This window comes from Cryptosporidium bovis (assembly GCF_009768925.1).
Source record: "Cryptosporidium bovis isolate 45015 chromosome Unknown contig_4, whole genome shotgun sequence".
In the NCBI taxonomy this organism is placed as follows: Eukaryota; Apicomplexa; class Conoidasida; order Eucoccidiorida; family Cryptosporidiidae; genus Cryptosporidium; species Cryptosporidium bovis.
This window is the reverse complement of record NW_027125050.1, coordinates 602,448-620,604: the sequence shown is the minus strand read 5'-3', so window position 1 is coordinate 620,604 and position 18,157 is coordinate 602,448. Positions and strand designations below refer to the sequence as shown.

At 31.5% G+C, this 18,157-nt stretch overlaps 7 protein-coding genes across 7 annotated transcripts; 5 read left to right on the top strand and 2 right to left on the bottom strand.

Moving 5' to 3' along the window:
- Positions 1-977: 977 nt before the first annotated feature.
- On the top strand, positions 978-1,574 carry FG379_002799 (Gbp1 Gbp2p-like single stranded G-strand telomeric DNA-binding; the record flags this gene model as incomplete). Its single annotated transcript, XM_067328489.1, has 1 exon — positions 978-1,574. One exon carries the CDS (start codon positions 978-980, stop codon positions 1,572-1,574), a length of 597 nt encoding a protein of 198 aa, XP_067181987.1.
- Positions 1,575-5,000: 3,426 nt separating this feature from the next.
- On the top strand, positions 5,001-7,406 carry FG379_002798 (uncharacterized protein; the record flags this gene model as incomplete). The annotated part of the gene is made up of 1 exon (XM_067328488.1): positions 5,001-7,406. The coding sequence occupies one exon, from the start codon at positions 5,001-5,003 to the stop codon at positions 7,404-7,406; it is 2,406 nt and encodes an 801-aa protein (XP_067181986.1).
- Positions 7,407-8,127: 721 nt separating this feature from the next.
- On the bottom strand, positions 8,128-9,651 carry FG379_002797 (TSP1 domain-containing TSP3 precursor; the record flags this gene model as incomplete). Its single annotated transcript, XM_067328487.1, has 1 exon — positions 8,128-9,651. The coding sequence occupies one exon, from the start codon at positions 9,649-9,651 to the stop codon at positions 8,128-8,130; it is 1,524 nt and encodes a 507-aa protein (XP_067181985.1).
- Positions 9,652-10,762: 1,111 nt separating this feature from the next.
- Positions 10,763-13,003, top strand: FG379_002796 (thrombospondin related adhesive; the record flags this gene model as incomplete). Its single annotated transcript, XM_067328486.1, has 1 exon — positions 10,763-13,003. One exon carries the CDS (start codon positions 10,763-10,765, stop codon positions 13,001-13,003), a length of 2,241 nt encoding a protein of 746 aa, XP_067181984.1.
- Positions 13,004-14,024: 1,021 nt separating this feature from the next.
- FG379_002795 (uncharacterized protein) lies at positions 14,025-14,471 on the top strand (the record flags this gene model as incomplete). The annotated part of the gene is made up of 1 exon (XM_067328485.1): positions 14,025-14,471. One exon carries the CDS (start codon positions 14,025-14,027, stop codon positions 14,469-14,471), a length of 447 nt encoding a protein of 148 aa, XP_067181983.1.
- A 1,202-nt stretch (positions 14,472-15,673) lies between these two features.
- FG379_002794 (proteasome regulatory complex component with a PINT domain at the C-terminus) lies at positions 15,674-17,044 on the top strand (the record flags this gene model as incomplete). The annotated part of the gene is made up of 1 exon (XM_067328484.1): positions 15,674-17,044. The coding sequence occupies one exon, from the start codon at positions 15,674-15,676 to the stop codon at positions 17,042-17,044; it is 1,371 nt and encodes a 456-aa protein (XP_067181982.1).
- Positions 17,045-17,455: 411 nt separating this feature from the next.
- On the bottom strand, positions 17,456-18,141 carry FG379_002793 (fork head domain; the record flags this gene model as incomplete). The annotated part of the gene is made up of 3 exons (XM_067328483.1): positions 17,456-17,709; positions 17,843-17,996; positions 18,046-18,141. The coding sequence occupies 3 exons, from the start codon at positions 18,139-18,141 to the stop codon at positions 17,456-17,458; spliced, it is 504 nt and encodes a 167-aa protein (XP_067181981.1).
- Positions 18,142-18,157: the final 16 nt, after the last annotated feature.

Here is an 18,157-nt window from a genome sequence, read left to right as displayed (position 1 = left end):
TGCTACATAATATATTGACAAGTTATGCCGTAAAAGAACCATGCAGTGGGTGCAGAACAACAACAAAAACAATCTATACATAATCATTGACTAAAACCTATTGTTTTCACTACAGGCCCCACCAAAGGTGTTTAAAATAATTTTGAGGTCTTTAAGACAGTACCGTTTATACCGCCAGGAGGTAAGCGGGGAGTAAATGTAATAATGTATCATTAACTTATGGTATAACTGAAAAAATAAATACGTTGGGTAATTTAGTTAACAAACAGAAAAATATGTGAATTAATTAAAATCTATATGTATTATACGGTAAGTATTTAGGTCTCTAGTAAAATTATCGAAAAGGAAAAAATACGTCATGTGGTGTATATTTCCTATTTAAATAGTAGTAAAATAGATAACAATTGTAAATATAAGTAATTTATAACAATTAGTTAAGTGATGCAGAAAATAATGATCAATGTAGTGAATTAATAGTAAATATGTATTTTTTTAAATAGTTTATAGTAATTATTAAAATTTGGAGGTGTACGTAAAAAAAAATATACAATATATTCAAATAGGTGGGTATCACTAGTGGTACTATTAAATATATATACTTAAATAGTAAGTCAACACATAAGTAAAGGGTAGAAAAGGGTAATATATTGTAAATAGTAAGTATACATATGGTAAAGTATTCCGACATATATGTATATATAGTGTTTGTATTAATAAATAAATAGGCAATACCATATAGTAAATAGTTAGGGTCCCTCTTTATAAGAGAAAAAAGTAGATAAAGAAAATTAGGGGAGAATAGAAGACTAGTTTATTTGGTTTTTGGTCACAAAGGACGAATAGGCGAGTAAGATTAAGGACAAAAAAGAAGGAAAAGGAATTGAAGAGTTACATTAGAATTCATCAAAACTTTCTTTTTTTCTTTCTCCCAATAAATATTCATTAAGATCTCCCAGTTTAATACAAATAAAAAAGAAATGGCGTCAGATAAAACATGTCGTGTTTATGTTGGAAATTTACCATGGAGAGCGAAATGGCATGACTTAAAGGATCATATGCGTCAGGCAGGAAATGTAATAAGAGCTGATGTATTTGAAGATGAAGTAGGACGTTCAAGAGGATGTGGTGTTGTTGAATATTCATTTCCTGAGGAGGCTCAGAGAGCAATAAGTGAATTGAATAATACTACATTACTTGATCGCTTGATATTTGTTCGCGAGGACCGTGAGGATGAAACTGGGAGATATGGGAGAAGACAAAATAAATGGAACAATAGGGGATATGGGATGAGGACAAGGGCTCACGCTCCTAGACCACCATTGAAAGATGAGGATAAAGGGAAACAAGTTTTTGTTACTAATTTAGCATGGAAAACGAACCAAGATGACCTAGCTAAGGTATTTAGTGAGATAGGTCCTCTTGAATCTTGTGAAGTATTTTACTTTGATGATGGTAGATCTCGTGGGATAGCAACTGTGGTGTTCTCCGATAGCAAACATGCTCAAACTGCTGTTGAGAAATTAAATGATAGAGAAATAGATGGTCGTGAGATACTTGTGAGAATAGATCAGTGATTTGAATTAGGAGAGAAGTAAGATCAACAAAATAATGAGACAGGATGTTATTTTTCAGTATCTCTTTTTACTGTTGGTTCCCACAATTAATTAATTTTTTCTGAAAAATAAATAAACTAAACGTGGCATTATTTTTTCATAATTACAGATTCATTACCATTAATTTATTAGTCTCACTACTATTAAAATTAATTTTGTCACTTTAACTATTACTTCTACTCCCACTACTATTACTTCTATGATTATTATGATGATTATTATTTTACCACTAGTATTATATATTACCACCTATTATTTCACTTACATTATTGCAACTACTTTACCTATTACTTCACCACTATTACTTCAACCGCAATTACTATTTACTATCATTACATTCTATTAATATTACACTGTAATGAATTATACTCCTTGACATATTTAATAGTAATAGTGTACTGGTATTGGTAATACATTTTTAACATTATTGGTAAAATGCACAGATCACTTTTTTATTGCCATTAAACTCTCACGCATAGTTACTGTTAAAATCATCTAATAGTGTCAAACAAATGCATATTATATGCAATTACGTCTTCAATGTCCCTTATTTTTTAAGTAACAACTACACGCACGTCAATATTGGAATTACTAAAGTAATTGAATTTTATTCTCAAGACGGACACATTTTGAATTTAGGATATGGACTTGACATTCGCAATTGCGAGAGTACTCGTCTTATTAAACTGAAGAATAAATGCCGATGATGTGTTTACAACAGATAACAAATAAACACTTGAATATTTGTGAAGCACAAAATAATAATTAATAATGGTTTTTACACATTTCGTGTATACTTTTTACTTGGATCGGTCTTGTCTGATTGTTTTGGTCTTTATTTATTTCCTAATTAAAATTAAGAATTGTGTTTATTTTTTCTCCTTATAGAATGATTTATGTGATGGGGTGATGTACACTTTCCAAGTAAGGCAAAGTGAGGTGAGATCTATATGATTACAATAGAATCAACAACATTCACTGACAGCCTGTGATTCTGGTTTATGTTATTGTTTTTTTGCCTATTTCTTTTCTATTGGTTATTAAAGTAGTGATTACTATTACCATTCATAATTACTTTATTTTTCAATTGAAAAATGGTATATTTCGAGTGGTAATCATGTCAACGATGAAACAAGGTAAATTAAGTGAATACCAAAGCAATAAAGGAATTTTGTTTGAGTGGAATATATTGAGAAATAATTAAACTAAGCAAGTAGTCGATCTTAATTTGTCATTAATGTGCACTTTTAATTGTATTACCTTTGAAATTCCTCCATGTTTGATTAGGGGGGAGGTGTATATTATGTCATTTTAAACACTAACCTAAGGAATAATAGTTAGGAGTGGGTAGGTAAATAATATTCACTTTCATTTAATTAATAGCAGGAAGAGTAAAAAGGAAGGAATGATGAACTTTGAGAGTCAATACCAAATAACTGCTGCTTTTTAATACTGTTAATTTATTATCTGCAAAGAAAAAAAGCCATTAGAAAGCCTACTTTTAGCCATTATTCTTGACAATTTGGACAGTTCAGTGCACGACTGCATAATAATTGACTAATTTATTTATTTATACTTTTTGTTAAATTGTAGACGTAATAACTTTATTATACTTTCCACTGCATGCCGAGTGTCTGCTTGCATAAATATACTATTGTTATACATTATATTTATTTATGCTCGAGTGCTGTAGACTGAGAAAATTGTCGGGGAAGTAAATGAGAACAAGGTTCCTTTTCTTTTTTGATCTGTTTATCTAACTGCTTACGAAACAGAGTCGTATTTGAAAAGTAACTGTCGGTTGGTAGGTTCAATCACGACGACTGTTGTGATGTGTATAGTAATAGCATCCATACCGGAAAGAGAAGGTCAGGAGTTTAGTTAGAAGGTACGAAACTTTTTTGTGGAGTGGGTTAATTTATCTATGTAGTCACAAAGTTGATTGAAAACAAATCATTGGTAGTTACGATCTTTTTAGTGAATTATGCAAGAAATGAAAAAGAAAGTGTGGCGCCCGTTTCTATATTGTTTATTGCATGTGGTATGATTCATTATGAATTTTCTTTTTTTAAATAACTGAGAAAACTGTAATGAGACAGTATTATAATGGAATATGAGTAAAATAATGAATGAAATATATTATTGTGTTGTGTAATTAAAAATATACATGTTAAAAGAGGTTTGAGATATTAAATTAATGATGACAAGATGAATTAAGTATTGAAAAAAATTCTTTTTTCCTGAATGTTGAAGAATAGCTACTTTAACAACAGCTGTGCTTGTACTCGATTACTATAGTTGGGGTAAAATAAACAGTAACTTCTTTTTTTCCTCAAGTATTAACAATTGTATTTATTGTTTCTTGTTTGATGTGGAGAGACCATTTCAAGCTATACAAACCTAATGTGAATTAAATTGTATTCATACTTGTCAAGAGGAAATTGGTTGATGTTATTTTTGTTATTGTTTTTTTTAATTTTTTATTTACCGTAACATTTTTTTTGTTTTTATAAATTTACATTACTACCGACTGTCCAATTTTTATTTTCTTTTCCCTAGTACGTGAGATGATTTGCACTCGAATCTATTCGAAAACAAAAGGGCACGAGTAACGTGAATTTTATTCGTTGTTTCATTGAGTCTATCGGCAATTATAATTAAGAATAGATTTTCATACATTTAAAGTGTAATGGTTAATAACATATGTGGTCACATTTCCCGCCCAAAGTAATGGTTAAGCATGACAAGATGCACGCAATAAAAATAAGCGAGAAGAAAAGGGTGTGAAAAAGTATAAAATACAAAAGATTGAAAAATAATAATTTTAACTTATATGCGAATTATATATAAGTATATTATATATATATATAAATTTGTTCAGATGATGAAAATTAACACATACAAAAAATAAATATAAATGTAAATTGAACGTAAAAACTTTGGCAGTGAGATTAAAAGGTGCATGCATGCAAATAATGCAAAAAAGAGGTGTATAGAAGTATACAGCATGCACCTATGGGCAAAAGAAGAAAGAATTTAAAGAAAAAAATAAAAACACGTGAGTTACATGTATTGCATGCATAAGCAAATATAATTTAAGGAGTGATTAGTGATTGAAAGGAGGAGGTGAAAAATAATTGTTAGGGACGAAATAAAATAGTAGATGAAAGAGTACATATGAAAGTATTTAGTAGGTGATATAAAAAGGTATTCAAATAATATATGTTTATATATAATTTCCATTAAAGAACGAATCATATTTAAAATATACATCAAGTAAATAGTGCAGTAAAAAATAATAGCAAGGTATATTTAATTTTGAAGTGGAAGATATCACATATTGGAACAGGCAAAATAAGGAATTTATTTTTAATATTGGCAGATCAAATGAATGAAATAGGCAGCGGAATGATAGTAGAAAATAGCACAGTTGAGAGTTATGGGAAAGAGGATATAGGTAGATTGACGATACCAATAATACATGAATATGAATCCGGATTAAGTTTTGGAAATAAAAGACCTATATATAGTAGTGATAACGATAGTTTTGTTCAAAAAGGAGTGAAAAAAGACGATTTGCTGGACTTTATTGAAATTGATGATGATGAATTAGTTTACGACGTCAAACAAGCAGTGTCACCGACTTCATCTAGATCATTGGATAATCCTGATTTTGGTAACGTGAATATAATATTAAGTGGAAATTCGTCTAGAATTGGAGGTGGTTGCGGAAAGAAAGTTGAAAACGAAATAGAAAGTGACAAAGTAGATAAATTATCACATGAAGCAGACAAGAGTGAATTAAAAAGTGAGTTAGCAGACTTGAGCGATGAAAATATGAATGTATTCGACAAAGATACTGACGACAACAACAATGGGATTAATATCTGCGGTAAAAGTGAAAATGAAATATTAGAATTAAAAAGCAAAAATAGCGAGAAGATGAGTATAATCGGAGGAGAAATGTATGTGGATATTACAAATAAAAGAGAATTAAAAGCAGATGTAGAATATCAAGAAAACAAATCGTTTAAAGTGGATAAATTAAGAGGCAATATCACAAAATCACAAAAAGAATTGAGCCAAAATTCACAATTGCAGAATAATGCTAAGAATTCAAACGAGGATAACAATATAGTAACTAGTAGTGTAGGTGTTTGTAATTTAAATAATGCTCAACAATCAAGGATAATGCCACAAATACAAACGCAATTGCAGTCACAGCAGCAATTGCAGTTGCAATCACAAAATTTGGTAGCATTATGTATAAGTACACCCCCACCATATAATGGATTGCCACAAAACAATCCATTTTTTTCAAGTAATGGAATAAATGAGCATATCAATATAGTGCCTTTTTCAACATCACCGTTTTTCTATCTGGGTTTTCCGGAAGAATCTTCGATGAATAACAATCAACTGATAAGTGTGAATAATACTATGTCTGGAATGAGTAATTTAAATATAGGTGGTTGTGTAGCCAGAGGAGGAATGGGCGTGGGTGTAGGAATAGGTATGGGTATAGGAATGGGAGGCTTTGGAAGAGGATTTTTTGGTGGATTTGGAGGAATAAATGGCATCAGCGGAGTAGGTGCTATGGGAGGAAATATTGGAATATTGAGCAATAAAGGAATCATTCAGGGAGGAATAGGTATGACATTAAGTAATAATGGCATTCCCACTAGTGGTTTGGCTTGTGGAGACATTGAAACTGATGTAGGTGGTAATTCGAGTATTTTGGCCGATTTGAATGTGTTATCTGGTGGTAATGGTAATGTTAGTGGTTGTAAATTAATATCAACTAGAAACAGTAATTTAATATTTAGAAATCAACAACTTAAGTATGGTGATTATTCGAACAATACGACAGCAAAAAAAACGTTAAAAATGGGAGCAAATAATATGGATTCGAATATAAAGACAGGTGCTTCATTAATTCAGTTGGACGGATATTCTAATATAAATGTTGAATACGGCAACATAGCCTCCTCTTTGAATGGTGGTTATCGCCAACAGCAGAGATTAAATTTTTTACAACATGCCAACAATGATTCTGGAAGATATACGAGTGGAAGAAGAGGAAATGGTAAAAGTTATTCTCAAACAAGAGGTGGAGGAGCTAGTAACAATAAATTGAGTAATATTTGTAATAGTACTGGGAATACAGGCACTGAAGGCTTGTCATTAAAGGAAATGAGTGCAGATTGTGATGGTAATATACTGTTAAGTGTTAATAAAGTAAAGTCAGATTCCAGAGCAGGATCTAACTTAAATGGTGTTAACAGCAATAAGAGTAATTCAGTTGAAGTAGGTGTACCAGAGAAAAAAGGTAGATGGCAATTATCAGATCCACAATTTAAATCAGGTTACAAAGGTGTAAGTTGGAACAGTAGAATGGAAGCTTGGCTTGCATTTTTTGTTGAGAATGGGATAAGAAAATCAAAAACATTCAGTAGCAGAAAATTTGGTTTTAATAGAGCTAGAGAGAAGGCAATAAGATATCTCGATGCACGTAGAAAAGGGATAATATTAACAACACCACCACCACTAAGTCCTTCTAAGGGAATTTACGATAGAATTCCTCAACAAAATAAGAATGCAAGTATCAATGTAAGTAATAATGGTGATTTGTTGGTTGGAGTTGAAAATGAAAGTTTAGAAGAAATTAATTACAATAATTTAATGTTAGATACTTCTGGCACTAACCCCAGTGCTTCGAACTCCAGTTCAATTATTTCAAATATTGGTATTAATAACACTGACCAAGGAGTTGTTTGCACTCAACTTAATTAAACATTGCAAATATGACCATAAATTACAATTTATTTTTGTTAGAAATTAATTGATACACATTTTATATATGAACACACAAATAAGTAAATGAAAAAGCAATGTATATTTACATTTTATAGCCTTTATCACTGTTTGAAAATAGTGAAGGTATTTCTATTTTTCATCATTTCTTTTTTAAATATTTAGTTTAGTGAAAATAAGTAATTATTTGTATTTACATGAACTTTCATTATAATTCAACTTGTTCACATGCAAAGTGAACTGCTTATATGGATGTGGGGTTAAGTGGAAGAGCAAACGAACATTTTGGAGTGAACAATATGTTCCTAGTGTTCGTATTAGCTCCTCTTTTAAAATTTGCCTGCAAAATACTGTAATTACGGAATAAATGAGCAGCCTTGAATAAAATAACTCCTAATAAACAGTTATAAACATTAAAAATCAGTCTTTTTACATATACATGCAAACCTCTGTTACAATATTGCATGTATAGGCATATCTACTAAGGTTCCTATTTTAATATATAAATAACAAATGAAAATTGCATATACTGCGCCAAAAGGATGATAAAATTTCATCAATACATTTCAGATATATGCAAAAGCACGTATTGTTTACCAGGTGACATATTGCACTCATTAACATATTTTTCATGTAATGCAAAGTTTAATTAAATAATAAACAAGAATACGGTTTTCTCCTTAATAAGTAATACAAAATTCTATACCTTAAGCCCGTAATCTGAGAGAATTTTAAGTTCATCTTTGGTATTAGCAAATCCAGAGATAAGGCAGTATCTATTCAGTTGCCAATTCAAGCTTTCATTCCCGAAGTCATTTTTGCATTCTTCAATTTTATATGTATCACATGTATTGGAGTTACAGCTTTCTGTTGAGTAAAGAGGGGTTGAATTATTGGCAACACTTTTAGATCTCGTGCGAAAACCACCACCACAAGTAACAGAACACGAACTCCAGCTTCCCCAGTCAGAGGATTTGTCATCATTAACTATTTCAAAAATTGGGGGACATGGAGTACCTCCAGGAGTTGGTATTTTTTGTATTGTTCTTCTTCTAACACTTTCATTTGAAGGCGTATCACTGCTTTTACTCCATTCAGACCAGGACCCAACAATACATTTATTTGATTTACAAATATAAGAATCATTGCACAACTGTAATTCATTAGTTCTACCACAAGGGGCTCCTGACCCTCTTTGGTAAGTAATGACAGGTCTGGATCTTTTGCTATAGGCCTTACCGTCAATACAATAGGCCGAGTTACAACCACTCCAGCCAGACCATTCCCCAAGTACACAGCTTATATCACACTCTCCATATTTGATATCAAGCTCTTTACTACCACTAATCCAACCAATGGAGTGAAAACTACATCCTATTTCACCTAATATAAGGTAACAAGGAGATGTGCTTGTTCCTGTTGTTCTAAAGTTAAAGTGCCTACAACTGGAGTTTTGTTTGCATCTGTTTAAACAGTCCTGCCACGTATAACTTGTTGTTATGACCATATTGCTATAATTAAGATCATCTTCAATAACACATCCCCATCCAAGAATCCCAACATCATAGTTTGGACACCCATTAGTTGATGTTTTGACACTCAAAGCCTTTTGATCAACGTATCCATTAAGTACAAACTTTAATGCGGAGTTTTCATCTGACAGTATTGTACTACTCATAGCTCCCCAATTTCTATCGCTACAATTCTCAACTTCTTGTATATGTGGACATTTTTCTAATGGATACATTGGCTGGCTGGCTACTTGCCTTGTTCTATATGTAACACCACCGTAAACATTTGGAATGCATGTGCTTGACCAAGAAGACCATTCACCAACAGTACATGTTGTTGCACATGAACCAGTTGATTTGGTATCGGGATATCCAGTAACCATAGAGTCTTTATTTTGTACACAATTGCTATCACCGTTCTGAAGTGTACACATCCCACCATTTGAGTCCCAGGAAAACATTTTACATGGAATTAGTGTAAACAAATTGCTCTTGCATCTCTCTCTGCATTCCAACCAACTATTTGCCTGCCACCACTCCAAGCCATTAGCAGACATACAAAGTGAGCCTTTATAGTATTTGCCGTATTTTAAGCACGAACTTCCACCGTCTTCCTGTCCACTAACTACATCTACCATATTTAATGCAAAGACTATATGAGCAATTAAATGTATATACTTGAAGCATTTTCTTGTTAATGCATTATCACTCATCTTTTTGTATGCAGCTCCATGCCATCCACGCAATATCATTAGTGAAAGAGTTATTTTGTCTTTAAATTTGCATAAATATTTGTTTTTATGGCCTAGTTATCTATGATGCCTTTAGATATATCTTAATTCACTTAATAATTCACCCCACTCACTTAGCCTTGATTCAAATTGTCTATTATACTGCTGCTAGTATTTATTTTATAGTAGTAGGCTGGTTCAGGGCCTTATTTTAAAAATATGTATCTTTTTTTCAAGTGCAAAATTACACAAAACTTCAAGTCCAAAAGCAATTAATTTATATTTATTTGTTAACGCAGATTTTAATACAATTAAATAAAACCAAACTCTAAAGACCAAATTAATATAAACGATGTTACAAACCAAAATATTTGAAACAAAATCTAATATGCATTATATATCACATACAATATAACTCAAATAGTTAATATTAAAATGAATTAAAAGAAAAAACTTAATCATTAACTTTAAATGATATATACACTTTTAAATACCTATTAATTTTTCATTGATATCTTGCACCATTTAGATAACATTAATCCATGTATTTTTGGGCGCCGAGTGAGCGGGAATCAATTGTATATAGTGGGGAATCATATTCAGGAGGGCGGTAGCTGCGGATATACATAATAAATGGATACTAGGAAAATGATCCCCACAAAATGAGGCCGTATAATAACTAAAGAGTTGTTGAAAATGAGAATATAATAGAACAAATATAAATGTGTAAGTTTGATCTAAAAAAGGCATCGAAATTATCAGCAAATAATTATTACAGAATTAGAATAAATAAATAACGGTATACAACCAGTTAGAGCAATAGTTTTGCATTAAAGATAGCGGATATCGTATATTAGCACATGGATTGATAACACAGGGATACAGGAGGCAGCATTGAGTTTCAGGAATATATGAAATTAATAACGATAGGAAGTAGAAGTGGCGAGGTATATATGTATATATATTTAAACTGGAATATATATAGACATATATAGATATATATTTGCGCTTTTATATTTATATTAAATAGGTATTTAGGGTTTAATTGCCAGCTTTCAACCTCGAAAACTGATATTTAATTAACAAAACAAAAATGATTGCAATTAAGTTCTTGGTGTTTGCTACCACTTACTTGGTTGCAATAATACTGAAAGGTGATGAAATTTGGAGCAGTAATACATTTGTAGTGGCGTTGAAATCAAGATCAACTTCGAGATCAAGATCGAGATCAAGATCGAGATCAAGACTTGACTCAAAAGGAGTAAGTGTACCCAATTTGGATGCGTACTCGTGTCCAGAATTTAATACTGATGTGAGGGGATTTTCATGTTGGGGTATGAATACTGCATATACAGTTAAGAAAGGTAGTTGGCAGGAATGCGCGAATCAGTGTTATTGGAGCAAGAGGACTACATTGGGGAATTGTAGTCAGTTTGTATTTAATCCAGCCAAAGGCGAATGTTATATAAAGAACAATGATACAAAGTGCAAAAAAACAGTCAGCGGCTTTGTCTATTCGAAGAGGCATTCATATTTAATAGGGGAATGTGCGACTACATGCAAGGTATCAGAATGGTCAACCTGGACACCATGTGTGGCTGGATGTGGGGAAATGAGATCTAGATCAAGAGCAATACTGAGTAAGGCAATATATAGTAACGAGTATTGTCCTAATTTGATAGAGTATTCAAACTGCCCATATTCATCAGAATGCCCAGAAAATTGTCCACAATATGGTGTATCAATACTCGGTTGGGGATGCCAATATGACTCAACATTTAGTTATAGAAAGAATATAGTGACTAGTTATCAACCAGATTGGAAAAGTTGTTTAAATGACTGCAAACAGGATCCATTGTGCGTAACTTGGTCATTCAACTCAACATTATCAGAAGAACCTAATTATAGTACTAATTTACAGGCTAGCGTTGCCTCTTCAGATACTTATGAAACAGGAATAATAAAATACTCAACTAGAGGCTATCGTCCATGTTACATACATAGATACTCGTCTGGGTGTCATGCTTTGGCACCAGGATGGATTTCTGGAAACAAAAATACATTAGTTGATAAGGAATGTGATACAGGTAGTTGTAAATACACAGAATGGACTGAATGGACCACTTGCTCGAAAGAATGCAGTAATTCAGAGACACAAAAAAGGAGTAGAACTGTTGAATCTATTACACTAAATTGGGTTGACGTGGACTGTACTGATCAAGAACAAGTAAGAGTTTGCTCAGAAAAGGAAAGTTGTATTTCCAGCGATAATAATGACAAATGTCTTGTTAATAGTTGGTCAGAATGGTCTTCTTGTTCAACTAGTTGCGGCTCCGGATTGAGAACTAGAACAAGAGAGATCATAAGAAAACCGGACAATGGTGACATCTCTATTTGTCCAGTTTTATTGGAAGAAGGAGTTTGCAATGCGGATGTTACATGTCCAGGTGGTTTGGAGGAGTGTTTGTTAAGTGAATGGTCAGAATGGAGTCCTTGTAGTGTCTCTTGTGGTTCTGGTGTGTCAACTAGAACTAGAAAAATACTTTCTGGAGATAAAAGTTGTGATAATTACAGTGAAGGGAGTAGCGGTAATAGTAACGGAAATGATGGTAAAGCCGATTTAGAAAACGGAGCTGTCATCAATAATAAACCCCTTAATACTCTAACTAGTGAAACAAAAGTATGTAATGATATTGGGTGTGGAGACGACAAGGCCAAGTGTTTAGCCGTATTTACCGTCTGGACTAACTGGTCTGAATGCAGCGAGAAATGCGACAGTGGGTACTTAAGAAGATATAGAGACTTTGATTTTTCAAATATAGGCGTATTTGGATACGAGGCACCTGGTACTAAGGATGAACAAAACAAAGTCAGAGAAATATGCAAAGATGTTGAAACTATGGAAGAAATAGTTTGCAATACTGGTGTACAATGTACTGAAGGATGCAGCTACACTGAATGGGGAGTTTGGTCCAATTGTGATTGTAGTGGCACGCAAAAAAGAGAAAGAACTGTTACTATCACTTTCCCAGAGGGAATTAGCAATGCAATATGCCAAAGTAATAAAGACGTCAGAAATTGTATAAAACCGGAAGGTTGTGTTGACTCAGCTCCCGACCCTGGAGGCTATAATCTTGCACTTGCCATTGGAGTTCCTGTAGGCCTTATTGGCATATTTGGTGTAATTGGCTCATTGTTTTTAATTAATGTCAGAAGGGACAGACCAGAGGAGGACGAGTCTAATTATCAGTATTTAGAGGAAGAATCCAATGATAATGAAGATAATGAATATATAAACGAGATTGGACCAGATAGTGGAAATTGGGCCAGCTAATGCACTAACAAAAAATTGCATTTATTTCGTTAAATAGTATATTGTCACAATACGTAATATGGATTAGAGAATACCAACATTTGTTAATACATATATTTGCACTGCTTATTATATATACTAGACCATTTTAAATTAGTATTTAGAATTTTGTCATTTTTTGTTTATACGCCTTTTAGTTTCTGCCTTATATAATATATTTACTTATTATCATATTAATACGCATAGCATCACTAATTTTTACAATTGTATTATTATATGTTCTTCGTGCTTGGTTCTTTTACCTGTTACCACTTCCATTTACTTTGAGGAAATTGCTTTTCTTTCGGAATAGTGATGCAGATAGTTGTAGCACCACCAGATATAATGCCAATATGCGTTACATACACCCATGTAATTGAATGCACAACCATAGTATTGGTTACATTATTTAAAAACGTAACAATTAATTACTTCTCTCTAATCTGGACCTTTTTTCCAACGTCATTTTCTATACATGTTTATACATGCAACAACATGTCTTGTCTAATCAAACGAACTAATTTAATTTAATTTAGAGAAAGGGAGGGAAAAATGTGTCGTGTTAGTGATTTTGCAAGGATAATAATCAACATATTAACAGAAAAGGATGTGTGTGAGTTTAATAGGGCACATGTTTTAGCTTGTATTTTCGTGTTTTGATGTTATTATTTTCACACTTGGAGTTATCTTAAATTTGTAAAGTTGTTCTGCCTTATCTCCTTTTCCTACATGTTGTCTACTAATATAGTAAATACATATATTTTTTGATCATCAACGTGGTTACAATCTTTCTTTTTTTACCTCTCATTTTCTATATAACGATACTTTTTTTGCATGCAATTTTGTGATCTTTAAAAATAAGTTCCCGCCTTTAAAATAGTAAAATAATATAGGAAGTTATTTGCATCTTGAAACAAAGTTCCATGTCTTAGTAATAAAATAATTAAACTAGAATATATGAATTAGTATAGGAGAACAGAAGGTGTTATAGCGTCATTATAAGATGAAGACAGCATTTCATGGTGAATATAAGTTACGTGATAACTATTTGGATGTATTACCGGGGCAAAGCAGCACACTAACCAATGGCATAATGCTTCAAAGTTCCGGGATAAGTTTAAGTGACATATTTGAAATAGTTTCAACTGCAACAGTGAACACAGGTTTCAGTTATAGCTTATTTGGAATTTCGAATGCCAAAGTGGCACTTACGGTTTCTTATTTTATTGGTTTGGGATCATTTATAGGGTTAATTATTTTAATTTCATTGTTTAGAGGAACATACTTGTTAATAAGAAACAAGAGGAGGAATAGGAATGTTAACAATTATACAGCGGATTCTCAGTACGTTGAATATCAAAATTCGAGTGCTAATACATACACAGTCAAGTCAAGCAGTAGCATATTAAACAATAGCAACCTTTCTAATTCTGTTGATCACAATATTTAGCGATATATGTTGTTTGTTACATATAATATGGAGGGGTGCTTATTATTGCGAGTATGGAGCATTTCAGTAAGTAAAATAGTTGAATAAGAGAAAACCAACAAAAGGGAAGAAATTGTAATAAGTGGAGAAAATAGATAAATGACGAAAAATGGATTGTTAATGATATTTAAAGTAAATGCAATAAGTTATTTTTAATTTTTAAAAAGTGGAATATTGATAATTTAAATTCTTTTTACCTGATTGTTTTATTTTTTGCTTTATCGTTCTTAGCTAGCCTTGTAACTCCTCTTTGATATTTACTTAAAATATTGACAGTACTAGACAAACTACTTGAAAAAAACACTAAAACCTACTTAAGTCTTTTCAATGTTTATTAGAATTAAAGCAAACGATTAATATGTCTTCGTGTAGTTTATTTCTACGCGATTTTGTATGCTTGTATTGCGAGTGCTGAAAAAACTCGCCTTTCCCATAATGTGACTGAAACAAACAATTAATGTCTGCAAATGGGCGAGGTTACAGTGGAAAAAAGGATGGATCAAGCAATAAAGGCAAAAAAAGTAGCAACAAAGGGAAATAAAAAAGGTTTTGACTTGCAGTAATAGGTTATACATGCGCCGAACACACAAATTGAAATTCAACTTCTAGTAATATATTATCGAATAGCATATATATAGAAATCAAACGAGTATATGGACCACGTGGCATATTAAATACGATATAAATTGATACATTTACACATAAATCAAAACAAACCGTAAAGTCGTATTTTACATTTGCAATACATCACTTTTTTTAATAATTTAATAAAGGGTACCGAGTAATCAGCGCCAACATTTTGGGACGGCGGGAACCTTTGCTATCTATATACAAATAATATATAGGGTCAAATAGGTGGTGAAGTGTAATGAACAATGAAGGTAGTAATAGAAAATGGAATAAATTTATCAATTAAATGTTTCGAAGTTTAGACTTGCCTTTAAATAAAATAATTAACTGTCTAGTGTTGCATTTTTTTAAACTTTTTTTCTATAGGCTTTTTTCCTTATTACTTTTTTGAGTTTTATTTTAACCTCCTAATTAATCATTTCCCTTTTATTATAAATATAACTGGTAACATAAAAAATAAAGCAACGAATAGAGGTGTGATTTAGGAGTGGAAACAACAGAATACAAACATTTATTATTGTCAAGTAGTGAAGATGCGACTGGTATTCACATCCCATGGAGGCAGTCGTTCAACATCTATAATACTTTGTGACTGGTTATTTGCAATTTTAAATTATCTTGATAAGAGCAAATCAGAAGAATTTTACAGTAATGTATGTAAATTAATAAAAGAAGAGGATGAAACAGATTTACTGGAGGTGTTTTTGTTGTTAATGAACAATGTAGACGGGGTGTTTGAAATACTTAGAGTAGTAGATGAAAACAAAGAAATAATACTTAGAGAGGATGTAAAGAGAAAGTACAGTGAATTGTACAAAGAATCTGAGGAGTTCTTTATATCATTATTGTCGATATTGGTAAATCCTAAATTAAACAGTAAAAGGTCAAAAGAATGCAGAGATTTGTTTTTAAATAAAGTAATAAGTGATGAAAGCATACCTCGTTTAAGAATAAGTATATTAAAAACCTATTATGATACTTTTGACCAGGACTATGACTTATTAATTAAAATACTCAAGTATATATATGATCACGACAACTTGAGTACATTGGAGGTTTATTTTACGTTGTTCGAAAACATTGAGAGGAAAGTTTTAAGTAATTTTGATAATAATAATATTGATGTTAAATACAAAAGGGATATATACATTTCACTATTCAATATAGCAAACAAATGTGATAATAACAATTACCTAAATAAAAAAAGTTACGATTATTTGAGACTTTATATTGAAACGTTTAATACAATAGAAGATATTAAAAAAGGCGATGGTAATAATGATTTAGTAGAATATGGAATTAGATTCATAGTATCAAGCATAATCATTCAGGATATATTATTTTTTGATTCAATAGTCTCTTTGCCAATTGTAAATTATATTAGGGACGTTCAAGGTAATAATGTTGAGATTAAGACACTGTTTAAATTGCTAGATATTTGTTTACATGGAAAAATAAGCGATTATTACGACAACATTCAGAATACGAGCGAATATAAAAAGTTAATTGATAGATACAAGGATATAGGTGATAACGAGTCTAATATTATATGTAAATTACAACTGCTGACGATATCTACATTAACGAGGGATAAAGAAAGCATTAATTTAGAGGAGTTGCAAAATGAGTTTAGACTTTCGTCATTTGATACGCAAGATATTGTTGTTCATGCTATTAGCATTGGCTTGATTAGTGGTTTTATTTCAGAGAATTCAGATACTCTTCATATTAATTGTACCACTAAAAGAGAATTTGGGGACAACGAATGGGATATGTTGAATAATAAAATATCAAATTGGATTTCTCATTTAAACAATCTGTCCTCTTTAATAGTTAGTTCAAATTCATCCAATAACAATAACTCAGGTAACAGTATTAATACTGCCACAAATGGTACAAATTAGACATCTATTGTTTTTACTTAATACGATAACTAGTATAGTATAGTAAAATACACCAACAATATACATACACACTACTGCTACTATACACTTATTTTTTGTTTTTAAGAGACAAAGCATAATCATTTAAAGTCCTATTAAACTGCGATTAGTGAAAATTGAGTGAAATTTTCAATGTTAATTACTTTTAATGTTATACTATAACGGGAATAATAGTCGCAAAACTATCATTCCCGTTAGATATGATACTAGTTAATACTTCGAAGGCGAACAATACTTGGAGTTGGTTGAATTGCCATAAGCAATCTCATTTGCTAGTACACTCATTTTATATAGTTGATCTAATTACTAATTAATGTTTCAGAGTTGTTTGTGTAGACTTCTTTGCATGGAAGATAGTGATATTTAAGTAGGTTAAATTATTTCGTCGTTTAATAAGACGAATTCATCTTTGCACATCCCAAACTTAATAATATCCTTTTCGAATAATTGATAGTATCTCCTTGAATCTAATCTTTCATTGTTTATGTATGTACCGTTTTTACTATCTATATCTATTATATATATATCTCGCGTGCCTTTTCTACCATACTTAAATTGAATGACTGCATGTTGCTCATCTACTGTATCATCTCTTATCTTGATTCCAACTACTCTCGAGTCATTCCCTGGAAACAATAAAACAAAGACGCGAAATTTATACATAAAGTTAAGGGGTACATCAAGAAAATAAAAAAGGTTGAGTAAATGGAAGACGTGTAGTATAAAATGTATTCGTTTTAAAACTTGCAATAAACTCACCTATTATGTGATACTCTTGATCATACAAAGGTATTGTTGAGTAATATGTGTGTGTATTCATATAATTGTCATCTTTAGTAGCATTTTTATTATATTTAAAGTGGTAAAGCTTCCATTTCTTATCCGGTTTGCAAGATCCGTCTGGCTTTGAGTACTTGAAACAAATTTTAATCTTATTTGTTTGTATATTCGTATTTACATACCTTTAAATGAACTCCGTTGAGCGTATTTTCATATTTTGAAAGCAGACCAGAAGGTTCAAAATTAACCTTATTATTACTGTTACTGTCGTCTAGCATAAACTAAACTCAATAA